This window comes from Myxocyprinus asiaticus, chromosome 39, assembly GCF_019703515.2.
Source record: "Myxocyprinus asiaticus isolate MX2 ecotype Aquarium Trade chromosome 39, UBuf_Myxa_2, whole genome shotgun sequence".
Classification (NCBI taxonomy): domain Eukaryota; kingdom Metazoa; phylum Chordata; class Actinopteri; order Cypriniformes; family Catostomidae; genus Myxocyprinus; species Myxocyprinus asiaticus.
In genome coordinates this window covers 3252793-3266146 of record NC_059382.1, presented here as the reverse complement: position 1 = coordinate 3266146, position 13354 = coordinate 3252793, and the positions used below count along the sequence as shown (strand labels likewise).

The following is a 13354-nucleotide window of genomic DNA, read 5'->3' as shown; positions in this document are numbered from 1 at the left end:
AGAGCTGAGATACTCTTCTAAAAATCTTAATTTGTGTTCTGCAGAAAAAAGAAAGATATACACATCTGGAATGGCATGAGGGTGAGTAAATTACGAGAGAATTGTAATTTTTGGGTGAACTAATCCTTTAAGCTGCATTCACATCACCAGCAACTGAATCACAGGATGTCGCCAAGTTGTTGTCGAAATTCCAACTCAAACGCAATATTGAACAGCTTAAGTGGTGGGTCACGTTAGCTTTGCTGCATGCATTCCTATAGGTAGTCACAGCATTGTGTCGTATTTGCATAATGTTGTACTCTGCACAACTCCAATCGTCTCATTTGTTCCTGTCCCCTCAGATTGCCAGCTCTCATTGACATTGCTGTCAGTGTGAACGTCCCTTTAGTGAATGCCCCTTTACTAACTCGAAACATCTTGATCAAAAAAGGGGATTTTACAGCTATTGGCTGTTATTGCTGAAATTTCCTCACTCTTTACTTGTGGGTGTGTTAAACTCATCACTTTGAAAATGAATAGGGGTGATAAAAACATTCCCTGTCATGTATTGCAACGCCTCATTTTTACAACCAAAAAGCCTAAAGCTGGTCGAAATAAGACCAGGAGCATCGTGCAAACATAAACACTACAAATGGCACACTTGTTGTGTCCTTGGCCTTGCTTCATTTACATTTTTTATGTAAATTAAGACAAAATTGTAAAACTTTACAATAAGGATATGTATGTTAAAAATTTTGATTTATGTAAATTTCGAACATAAGTTCACATTAGTTAATACAGTTTAAACTAACAACAATGAACAGCAGTATATTTATAAATGAACGTCAGCGAAGATTAATAAATGCTGTGAAAAATATTCATTGTTAGATCATTACACCTAATGCATTAACGAATATAACTTTATTGTGAAGTCTTACCAAAAACTTATTTAGAGGGCCCTAGCTTTCAAAGGCTCTAGATGAAACATTTCTTCTTATTTCCAAAAATGTTGTCAACTAAACTTCATATTTTCCATTAAGTTACAGATGTAACTTTCCAGAAAACCTAGTGGCATATTTCACCCTCAGTAAACACACCTGACTCCATTCATTCGCAGCTGCTTGATAAGCATGGCAGTATAATTCTGTGGTGAGACACAGCTGATGCTCTGAAATATGGAAAGCCCTCTCCACTGGCCAGATCACACTTGTTTCTTACCTGGGTGTGAAGTCGCAGCCCTGCTGCATGAAGGCACCCAGGGAGAACCAGAGACTGTTGAAGATGCCGAACTCGTTGGGGGGCTGGTCGCTGGCCGGACCGTCGGAGCCCTCCTCGGGCTCCTCGGTGTGCCACTCATACGGGCTGAAGCGGCTGACCAGGAAGAGCACCACGCTCACGCCAATGTATGCGAACACGATGCACATCCAGATCTCGTAGGCCAGTGGGTCCAGGAAGGAGAAGACGCCTGGTTTGGACTTCTGCGGTTTCTTGATCATAATAGAGATACCCAGACTCATGAAGGGCTTGGAGAAATCAATCACCTCCTCCCGGACCAGAGTAATCGTTAAAGGGGCCACAGCGATTTCCGCTTTCTAGGACAGAGAGGAAAATGGACGATTTAAAATGCAATAAAAGTGTATCCAAGTTTGAATATTTATATTAAAGAGGCACTGCCTGAACTGCGGTATAAAAGGAAATGTTCCTCTAATGTGGAACACTAGATCTGTCTGACCCATTCATTTTAAGGTCATCAGAACCTCAAGAATCCTGAATTGTGGTGAAGGTCTTTATAAAATCAGCACACTGACAGAGCCACTAAGATAAATTGGCCAAAATAGATGGGCTATTAAACGTAAAGTGCTTTCAAATGGGCAATTTCACTCAAAAAAAAAAAAAAAAAAAAAGTTCAGCAGTCGCTATGCTTTGGTGTCAGCATTACTCGTCAATTACAGCCCATTGAATTTGACAATGCCTTTTTCTCCTTGTTACAGGGTCTAGACAACAAAACATTTCCCGTAAAAGTAAATTAGCAGCAATGCCCTTTCTAATTAAAAGTGTGGTCACGTGCCATTCAGAGATATATTATTATCTAAATTCTAACTCATTGATTGAAAGAGAGCCAACCCTTAAATTCTGAAGTGTGCCCATCCTGTAGTTGCAAGTTTATAATAAGACAGAATTCAAGCAGTTGTGTATGGAGATGGTTTTATCAATGAATAGAAGCTCTAGGGCATCCAAGGGACTTGTGTACAGTACTGTTTACACTGGCTCAGTGGTTTAATACTAGTGAAAGGTCACAGTGGAAGTAGGGCAATCTCTGGACCTCGTGGTGCCCATAGGAATAAATGAAGTTGTTTGGCTGCTAGATTTAATTAGAGGCCTCTAGCAATAGAGAGAATAATACCATGCTACAGCCAGTGAGAGTTCGAATTCAAAATCTATGAAGCAAGTCTTTGCGCCTTAAGACACGGTCATTCATTAAAGTGTTCTGAAGCCGAGTAGGTTTTTATTTGCGAAATGTTATACTGTTCTTTTCCCGTAAACCCATGAGGAACTCAAGACTCATAATTAACCTTTTCTCCAAAAGTTTTATACAATTTTACAACCTAGAGCTGAGTTATTTCTGAATAAAGCATGGCTATTTTGTTGTGCTTGACCAGTCAGTTGCTGAGTGCATGTAGAGCACAATAGTGAATGCCCACTTTGGTCTTGGCACCAGGAGTATTTTTGTCCATGCGTTAAATCCAAAGATGGCCGAGCCTATGATGGAATCGTCCAAACTAAATTGAGAACAAAATAACAAGAACATTGGCAAAAAGTCACTCTGGTGACGTCGTCGTCATGAGATTGCCTTGATTTTGTGCTAATGACCAAGATCATTGAGATGGTTAATGTTTTTAGTTTTACTTTGAGACCCATTGAGTTCTTTTTAGAGTGTGTATAAGTTGATGTGAGTGTGTATTCAAAGTGCATGTATCAGAGGATGAGATTGTGAATGGGTGGAGACCAGGTTGGTGGATGAGAGTGTTTAATGGGGCAGAAAGATGTGCATCTGTACTCTCCCTGAGCTCATTAACACTTGTCAGCGGGAGCATTTGCCTTTCACTGCTGGAGTCGCAGCGAGGTGTCGCAGAGGCGTCGTACAAGTGACTGATTTTATGTACTTGCTCGCTGAATAATGCTGTTAACACTTTTGTCTGCGTTTGTAAGAGAAAGTGCCTTAAGCTTAGACAATATCAACCCTACTGATGAAACAAACGCTGCCTCCATCCGCGAGAACTAAACAAACCTTAAATTCTGTCCAAACAATAGATATCTCTGCTTCGGGCTAGAGATTATGCTATTTGTTAATGGAAAGCAATTTATTTCTCGGCTGCCACATTTTTATGTTTATTTTTTACCCTATACCTCGTATTATTGGTGGGAAATAAGATGCAAACTGACTAAAACAATTTAAATGAAACTGAAATGAAAGTCAAGTTTTTAATGAGGTAATAAATTACAAACCCATAAAGCACTGCGAATGAGGCAATCAAATTAAAAATAATTGAAATATATAGAAAGTATTGATTTTAAAGTAGCTGATTATAACTATATTAAAATGTATTCCAAAATATATAGATATATACAAATGTATAAGTAGGTTGAGAGTGTAGGGAGAGTGACTTGATTGCATCATTCGCAGTGCGTCATGGGAGTGGGTGGTCGCTGCAGGGCTCTTTTGGCGTGCTTTGTTGGCTGTGATTCTCTGATTGGTGGATCTTTTTCTTCAAGTTCTTGAATAGTATAGTTCTTTACCAGGAATTCCGCAATTAAATGCAATTTCAAAAAATAATAAAATCAAGTAGAAATAACGCAGAATGATGGCATAACAGAAGCTTATACCATTTATTTACAACCTCCTAGCTCATGGTAGGTCTGTCTTTAAAGTTTTATAAGTTATCGGTATTAATCAGTTCTCCTATGGGATTTTTACTCTATTTTGTGGGGCATTCACTTACCCCGTACACCAGCTCCCCAACCATGCCATTCCAGATCTTCGTCTCTGGATCCCTTGCTCCGTACTTCCCATCTGGAACGATGGAAATCTTGTACTTAATTCCGATGTGTTTGGCGATCTCGGATGCCAGATCCACACAGTAGCCTTCATACTGGTCATTACCTTCATACATCTCCCAGTTCTTCTTCAACATTACGTACGGTCCTTCCTAAATACGCATAAACACATAGAAAGAGAGAGAGAGGGTGGGCAGGGATGGTCATGCTGACCTCAAAACTAAACTGTATTATCAGAATGACTTCTTCACTGGCTCTTAGGTTCAGCAAAGCAAACTCTTTTTATTAACAACCATTTTTGACTGTATATGGTTCTTGAGTTGCTATATTGGTTTTTGGTTTGTGATTAAAAAAGTTCTTGATGTTTGATTATAGGTTCTTCAGATCATTGTTTTGGTTTCTGGGTTCTTCTTCTTCAAAAAAAAAAAAAAAAATACAGTACACTGATGGCTTTCTATACAAAAAGTTATTTGTGGAAATGATTTTCTTATAATTCCCAAAATAATAAAAAAACAAGATAATAAGCAGAAACAAACAGATCAAATGAGTCCGTTATGTTGGCATATCAGTTATCTGAAGCACAACAACATGACTGACAGATTTTTGTAAATTATTATTATTTTTTATTTGAATCATTCCCACTAAACAAAGTTTACACTTATAAATTATACAGATAAATAAAATGGTGTTTATATACTGTCTGGGAGAACTATAAAGGCAGAATCTGAAACACTGATTTACATTAAAATGGTTAGAGGCAAAGTGTACAAGTAGTTATTCATGAAAATCAATAGGCCTGTTGATAATGTTTTCCAATAATGATTAAATGATATGGTACTGTATAATTAGAGCAAATCACCAACATCAAACAAGTTCATAAAATCTGTAGAGAGAGAAACCACTGTAAACATTAAAGCAGAAATCATTTAGACATTAAACAGACAAAAAAGAAAAAGCATACATTGTTTTACATAAAGTGAAAATCGAAAGTACATTCAACCATAAATTCATTAAATAGTATTTTTTACATGGTTTATACATAGTTTTACATTTTAGAGGCCTTTAGCTTTAGCTGAATGAATCCCAAGTTTGACAGTTAGATCACTGGTTCATCACTGATGCGATAAATCTGAATATAAATGTAAATGAGATTTGAAAGCTACAAGTCAAAACATGAGCTAGAAGTGTCATATTAGCACCACAAAATTATGTTTTTTTGTTCTCACATTTGCTTTTTCTGATGCTATCAGTTAGCTATCTGATCGGATCACCCGAAACGCATCTTAATACCAGGTGTAAACGGGGTCAGTGGCGCGGTTGCTTCAGCAATTATATTTTTCATCTCACATTTGCTTTTTCTGACACTCTCGGTTAGGTTTAGGTTTAAGGTTTATGGTAGGAAGGTCAGTTTTGTTCATTTAAAACTCAGTAGAACTTTAACCTTAAAAACCTCAACTTTAAGAGCCACACAGTGGATGTTTCACCTCGAATTTGCCGCGATACATGTAAGGAACCATGCAATATCATTTTTTAAAAAATGTTACCACAGTCATGTAATTTTCATGAGATCTGGTTGGAAAGAATGGACGGATCAAATCATGGATGGAAGAGCTACGTTTTGAACATGTGTGTGTGTGTGTGTGTGTGTGTGTGTGTGTGTAACTGGCATGGTTCATTCCTATGGATAAGCTGATTGTTTGTGTTCTCACAGGCATCAGTGTAGATAAATAGGCTGCTGTCTGCAGGCGTGGAGTTAATGATCGTTACATAGAACAAACATGCCTCACGTCCCCTCAGACTGGAGTTACACTAATTACAGCTATCAGTTACTCAGCCATCTTTCCCTCAATCTGTCTCGCTCTCTGTCTGTCTCTCTCTATATCGGTCCCTCTCTCTGCCTGGAGCTTACTATACACACTAATACAGACATAAACACACATTCACTTACTGTCTTCATCAAACACACACATCTGGATGTGTTGCTTATGCATTGTGATGTGTTGTTGTGCATCTGTCAAATGTGCTTGATCGATTTGGGAACTCTCATTGGATTAATTAATGTGTCTATTTATAGGAAGAATTGTCGAACTTGTTTCTGCACACATTACGTAATTATATAGTTCTTGTTTAAAGTTGACATGAAACTGCATTTGCAGCCCATTTTATTGCAGGGATGTGGAAGCTAAAGGTCAAGTATACCCTTGATCATATCACACCGATCATAGATCGCATCACATCACATTGTATTTGGGCTCGTTTTAATCGGGAGCATCTACTGTTTTTATATTATGTTTTGTAAAGCTACCAGCGAAATTGTGACAAACAGCCACATCTGTTTATAATGTATTAACTCTGATTTCATGGCTTTTACCTGATATATTTGTTATGTGAGTAAAACCATGCTTGTTGTATTCTATTCGAGATGTTTTCGATCTGTACATTGTTTTGACCATATGATTGACATTATCGTGTACAGTCAATATTAACTGACTGTATGAAAATGCAATACTTTAAATTTGTCAGCAAATTAAAAATAACTTGTTAAGAGTTGGTCATATTGCCTATATGCATTGTAAATTCCCACTTATAAGCTTTAAAACAATGCTCAGGTCAAGCGAGTAGTTATTTATTAATTTAATGATTGTTTTTCTTCCAGAATAGATTGTCCAAGTATGGCAAAATATTTTTTAATTATTATTAATAAATTGATTAATTATTAATTATTTTAAGTGACTCAAGAGCAAGCATAAAGTGTATGCCTGATTTATTTTCTCTCTGCATGGCAGCCAACATGTAAAATAATATGTAGCCTTTGTCTCACTATAATGGTGGGGAATTTCCATTGACTTTTCTTGTTTTTATATTGGGCTAATTATATTTTATCTACTTACCCTTGCCTTAGTCATACAGTAAACATCACAGAAACATTTTTGCATTTTCACTTAGAGATTATTTAGCATGTTTATTAAGTCTGCTCCCCACAATGTAGGTGATTTTAGGTTTTACTGTTCTTGAATGGACCAATGTAGGGAAAACTTGACCACACACACCTCAGCGGCCACTCTACAATATTTAGCCACTGAAATCCACATCAGAAGTGAGTGAGAGGGAGAGACAAAATTTGATGAAATATTTTTTTTTGATGAAAGATAATGAAACAGATTTTCTTTAGAATGATAAACTGTGCACAAAATGAACAGGAAATATATTAAGAAAGTAAATACATTTTGATTTCATGTTTGTCTTTGAACATGCTGCTGATTTTATATTGCGTGTTTAACTTGCGTAATATGAAGTATTTTTGAGTGAAATGTTAAGAGAGAAGAAATTTAGGGCGTGACTTAATTTATCCTTTGTGGTTTGATTATATAGTGGATGGTTTGCTATGATATTATTATTTGACATTACCTGCCCACACAACCTTGTCTGCATCAGCAGAAAAGAAAAGTCATTTTCAGGGATGTAGAAAGTTATAACATGTTGTTGAAAAATTATTAAAACAAAAAACAATTCCCTATAAAATAACTAATAAATCACAATCACAAAAAAGTCAACTGAAATACCCATGAAGCTGCATTGCTCCACAAGTACATGGCAAGAAGGTTAGTGAATGTTTAATACAGCAGTTCAGCTGACGGAGCTTGTGAAAACAGCTGAATCATGGGAGAGAGGGGTTAGACTCTCTCTGATCTCTCACAGTTGTCTCGTCCTCTTCTCCACTCAGTGTCTGAACAGCGGATTCTTTAGCAGTGATGGAAATGATGATGATCCTGCAGAGGTAAAATTCTCCATCGCCTTAAAAAGCGCACGGCAGAAAGGGAAAAAGAGATAGATAGGGAGAAAGAGAGAGAGAGGAGGAACCTGCTAAGGGATATTTTTCTATCGCTCTTTTCTCTAAATAAATCCTTAAAAAAATCCACTGTGGTAGCCATAGTTTAAACCAAAATACCAACACATATTAAACTTAGTGTTACTGTACCATAGTACTTCCTTGCCAAAGCACATTTTTAAGGGAAATTTACATGTCAACTTAATTAATTTTTTGTTTTTTGTTTTTTGATCCCCCCCCCCCAAAACAACCCCTCTGTTTTTATCACTGTAGCTAAACTGACAACATGAGATTATAAATCAACTAATACACAGTCATCTCTCTCTCTTACTGGCTTTCTTACTTTCCTAGTCTCTCTCACAATACAAAAGACATTGAGCAAGTGAGTTTAATTTGTGTACTTCTGACTGACAGAACATGTCATGCTCCCTCTAGATGGCACTATTTGTGTAATACTGTAGACGTGGAAGGTTGTGAGTACATTACCATTATAGTGGTGACGATAACAGTTCTGTTCTCCATAGCCGAGTCATTGCCCATGGAGAGCTCATTCTGGACCAGAACCAATTTATCCAAGTCGTTCCAGTAACCAATCTGCAGACGACACAGCAGATAGACAAGGGTGATTAATGCTGTGTGTGTGTGTGTGTGTGTATGTGTGTGTGTGTGTACTTTTGTTTGTGTGTGTATTGGTTTGTGTGTGTGTGTGTGTGTGTGTGTCTGACCTTGCGAGGGCCGTTACTCTTTAGCTCAAAGACATCCATGGTATAGTTGACTCTCCGTCCATAATGATCAAACTGGATATTCCCAGTGAGGCCCTGGATTCTCACCTTTACACACACACACACACATACCCATGAACAAAGACATATTACACACAGTATATTAGACACAGCACACTTCACTGGTGGGGAAAAAGGAACCAAAAGGTATACTTTAACAGGAACTATTTTTGAGTCGATTAAACCAACATAAGAGTTCAAACTATTCTTGTAATGTTGCACTGTACTTTTTAACTGCTTTGAAATCTGATTTATGAAACATGCTTTGCATCTCAGGATGTTTTCAGACCTGTAGATTGTTTGATTTGTCCCAAAACAGTGGTTAAAATTGTTACAATGTTGCATTTTCTCCTTGGTTTGGTTCGCTTTCACATGGCAAACAAAAACAAACCAAAATTCTGTTAATGAAAGTCACATGTAAGCAAACTGTCCCCTCATTTGTCAGAATGTTTGTGTGCTGTTCCAAAATTTAGCTCAACAGGTAAAGTGATTTAAAAACCGGTACAAATTTTTGAGGATTAATTATGTCATGGCCATGGGTGGCACTAGGGGTGGGCTACTCGGACTTAAGCCCCAAATGTTTTCATCATCTTGTAGAGATGTCAAAAATACCAGTATTTTGGCATCAAGTTGATACTCAAATATAAATATATTTTAATCTTAAAGTCTCTGTTAAATGCCTTGACAAGCGAGCGATTTGGTGTTTTGACATATTTCCTACTAAAACAGAAAACAGGAAGAAATAGCCAATAGGCTTTAGTTTACAGCCACACACAGATACCCCTTTTCCACAATGCTGCTCATGTCAGAGCCACTTACCTGGAAAATTTGAGAAACGATCTTTTCCAAAGAGTTGTGAACTGAACAATGATATAACAGACAACATGAACAAATAACCAGCACACAAACACACACAGCACATCGCTGTCTTTGCTTACGATGAGGCTGGAGCCATTTTCCAATGCAGATGAATGAGAAACAAGCAAGCTAAATATAATATATTAATGTTTTGAATCACAATACACTAAGAATAAAGAACACTTACTCGAGCTGTACATCCCAAGAAACCTCTGGCTGCACAAAATATATACTTCAGCAACTTTCTATCAGAAAGAGTCGAGATTACTGAAATAATATGAATGAAAAGCTACTTGATCATTTGGCACAAGCCCCGTCCTTCAGTTCAGCGCTCCGATGCTGCTTGAACCATCAGATCCTGACTGAGGCGATGATGGCAGGGAAGCGGAGCTTACCCCCAAAATCAACTGAATCTAATTTGACCTAAGCCCCCAAAAGAAAATACAAAACCAGATGATTAGACTCAGGACAACAACCAGGTCTTCAGAAATTAGGGACAAATCTGAAATAAGAAGAAATATACTGTAAATGAATGAAACCAAAAGCCTTTGTAGGCTGTACGACGTGCTATTATTGTGCCATACCCGCAGAAGGCTAGCTTATGAGATTTGTAGAGCCCTGTGATGGGTGAGCCTTGTTTGTGCAATATCTTTGTAGGGTAGACAATGCTGATTGGTCCTTCGATAAGGGCGAACGTTGTTTGTGCACTACCCTTTGCTGAAGGATATACAACGTTTGCATTTGAGCCCTTCAATAAAGGTGAATGTTAATGGCAATAGATTTGCCTGAAGGATGAACAATGTTGCATTTGAGCCCTATGATAAGGGTGACATTGTTGCACAATACCCATTGCTGAAGATGATTAACATTTGATATGAGCCCTCCGACGAGGGCGGCCATTGTTTGTGCAATGTCTTAATGTAATGTGAGGGCCCTATGATAAGGGCGACGTTGTTGTGCAATATCCTTTGCCGAAAGATAAACAAAGGTGAACGTTATTTGTGCAATGTCCTAGCCAAAGGATAACAATGTAATTTGAGGGCCCTACGATAAAGGCAACGTTTTTGTGCAAAACCCTTTGCTGAAGATAGGTAACATTTGATTATAAGTCCTCCGACGAGGACGGCCGTTGTTTGTGCAAGATCTCTGCCATGGGATGAACAACGTAATGTGAGGGCCCTACAATAAGGCAACCCGAGTGCCCGAGTGCCGCGGCCGCTGTGCTGCGAAACGATGTGATGCCTGATGAATGAATCCCGAGATCTTCCTGCTAGAACTACACTTGCACTTACATTTCCTTGCATACAGCTCCCGCGTTGGTGCGTCCCATTCAGAAGTGATCTTCTCTATGCCCTATTACCTTCGAAGACAATTGTCCTCTACTGTGAGGGCTTCAGATGGCTGAAAAGTGATAACGGTCATTCAGAACTCACTTTTTAAGCGATTATTATTGGAAAATCTGCTTGGAACCACCCTATAGCATGGATTTTGCTCCCTTCGAAGTGCCCTGCGAAGGCCTGATCAGCGCCAGTTAGAACATTGTTGGATGTTAATATTTCCTTGGGGGTTCATATGTTATCGACAATGTCCTGTCCAGTGTATTCAGTGTTGCCAACTTAGATTCAGCAACTTTTTGTCCCCTTAGCGAGTAAAAGAGCCATCTAGCGACTAGCGACAATTTTAATGACTTTTGTAGTCTGCTTTAGTGACATTCTTCCACATCTGGCGACACAAAAAACATCAGCTCCATCGTGAATGATGTGTCATTTTTATCTGTGTTTTAGCATCCCCCTGTGTTTCAAGTAATATGAATGACCCGCATGACATCAGGAGTTGGATTTATGTGCATACGGATGTTCTATAAATTGAATGATTGACGAGCTTATGTGTTGTTGGTATTTGTTGTGACAAGCTCAACCTCAATTCACATGCATGCTCTCCGTTTAGAAAAGAAAAGTCAGCCTACAGCGATTGAAGATTATTGAGAAATGATCTAGCAGGGCGAGAGAGAGAAAGAGAGAGAGAGAGAGAGAGAGAGAGAGAGAGAGAGAATGGAATGGATATGAACCTCTGATTTATAATAAAGTGTAGAGATAAGTGATATAAACAGATGAGGTGTCACTGTCAAAAAGTCATTGTGACACAGTAACACTGGCACAAGTAATACACACTGATGGTTCATCATCACACAGCATATTACATATATTACATATATTACATATAATCTCCAAAACAGCTCCAAGTAAAGCATCATAAGGCATATAGATCCATGTTTAAAAATAAATAATAAAAAAACATCACCAACACTACACCGCTGCCTACCCCTGGTTGCTGTTGCTATGATAATTTTGGACTTTGTCATTGTTCAATAATGCAGTTTAATTACAAAACAAACCACATTCTCCACAGTTTTATCAATATATGCGTTGAGTTCATTTGCGTCATTAATCAAAGTTGTATATTCTTTCTTAAATGCTAAAATGAGAACTTTCCTGACCCATGACTTATAAAAAAATACATCTTTTATATGTTAAAAATATTTTTATTTTTTTAGATTATTTGCCTTCTTTACCTTATTTATGTATACATTTTGATTAGTTTAGTATTAGTTTATGTATTTTTTTTTCCTTCAACTGTACTTGTATTATGACTCAGTGATTGTATTCATATATTGTTTGATCTTACTGAACATTTATATAGAACAAAAACTCACAGTTTTAGCACCATTTGTGGAATTTTCAGACGGTCCCTTACCACACCCTCCACAGTATTAGCACTTTTAGCACAATGTGTGGATTTCGCTGTCTCCTACTTTGCTCTGCCCATTTTCCTGCTTTTTTGCACTTAGCCGATCACATGCCTGTCAAGCGCACATGACGTGCATTGACTACAGAAAGCTGAAAGACTTTTTTTTTTTTTTTTTTAAATCACGCAACAAGTGATCTTCAATTCATTCAAGTTCTGTCATGGTTATTTTTATCTGCCATTCGTTAGTTTTTGTTATTTCTGCATTGAAAATTGCCTGTTTTCATAGTCACATAGCTCTCAAGCTTGCACACAAACACACATAAAAAGCAGTAGAGAGGGTGAAGCCACAAAGATGACTTAAATGAAAACTGATGCACTAGTTCTATTTCATACCTCCTAAATGCTTTTCTTTCTTGTTTTTATATGTCAAAAAGTTGCTAACACTGTCCTACCTGTGTCTGCTTTGCTGCTATCCAACAAAGAGAAGTGACCGTAGCTACTAAAATTACCTACAGATTTCTTCTCCAATGATCCATCAGGTACGCTCATGGTTATCATAAGAATATTGGTTGATTTGCTTGTCTATTGGGACGGATTGTATTCTCACCACAAGCGAACCACTCCAGAGTTTGTTTGGAATCGAACCAAGACAGTCTCATCGAGGTGGTCTCAGACCTCACCTGTTTAACAGAGTCCCGCCCACTCTCACCTGTTTCAGAGTACGTTCCATGTCAATGCCCTGGTTCCAAGGAGCAGCAGGGTTGGCCAGACAGTCTCCAGCATTGCCTCTGCGAGAGATGTCAATCTTCTGTCTGCGTAGATTTCGAAATGCCTCAGCCATCACCAACACGCCATCATATGTCAGAGAGGATGAGTACTGAAGAGGAAAACAAAATGTTGTTTCCTTGCATCATTTTCCAATCACAAATCTTTGCTGCTAGAAATGCATGCAGAATGATGTTTGAATATGGTGCAAATCACCAATGTTTGTGTATCTTGATGCTTAATTAATAAATTTCTTTATTCATCACACATTATACATATACAGTGAAATTCTTCTTTTTCACATATCCCAGCTAGGCTGGGGTCAGAGTGCAGGGTC

General features: G+C 37.9%; 1 protein-coding gene across 7 annotated transcripts in view; it reads right to left on the bottom strand.

The window, feature by feature from the left end:
• The window catches only part of LOC127430085 (glutamate receptor 4-like), a 133914-nt gene that overhangs the window by 52604 nt on the left and 67956 nt on the right, over window positions 1-13354 (bottom strand). For 6 of the 7 annotated variants that reach the window (XR_007895409.1, XM_051679535.1, XM_051679536.1 and 3 more), the window contains 5 exons: window positions 12962-13129; window positions 8590-8694; window positions 8351-8458; window positions 3981-4187; window positions 1198-1571 (listed from right to left, as the gene is read on the bottom strand). Coding sequence is in view for 6 of the 7 variants with exons in the window: in XM_051679535.1 (XP_051535495.1) it covers window positions 1198-1571; window positions 3981-4187; window positions 8351-8458; window positions 8590-8694; window positions 12962-13129 (962 nt within the window). In the remaining variant the exon portion in view is untranslated. Of the gene's footprint in view, window positions 1-1197; window positions 1572-3980; window positions 4188-4649; window positions 7831-8350; window positions 8459-8589; window positions 8695-12961; window positions 13130-13354 lie in introns of those variants that run through there. The other variant, XM_051679542.1, reaches the window with a different exon arrangement.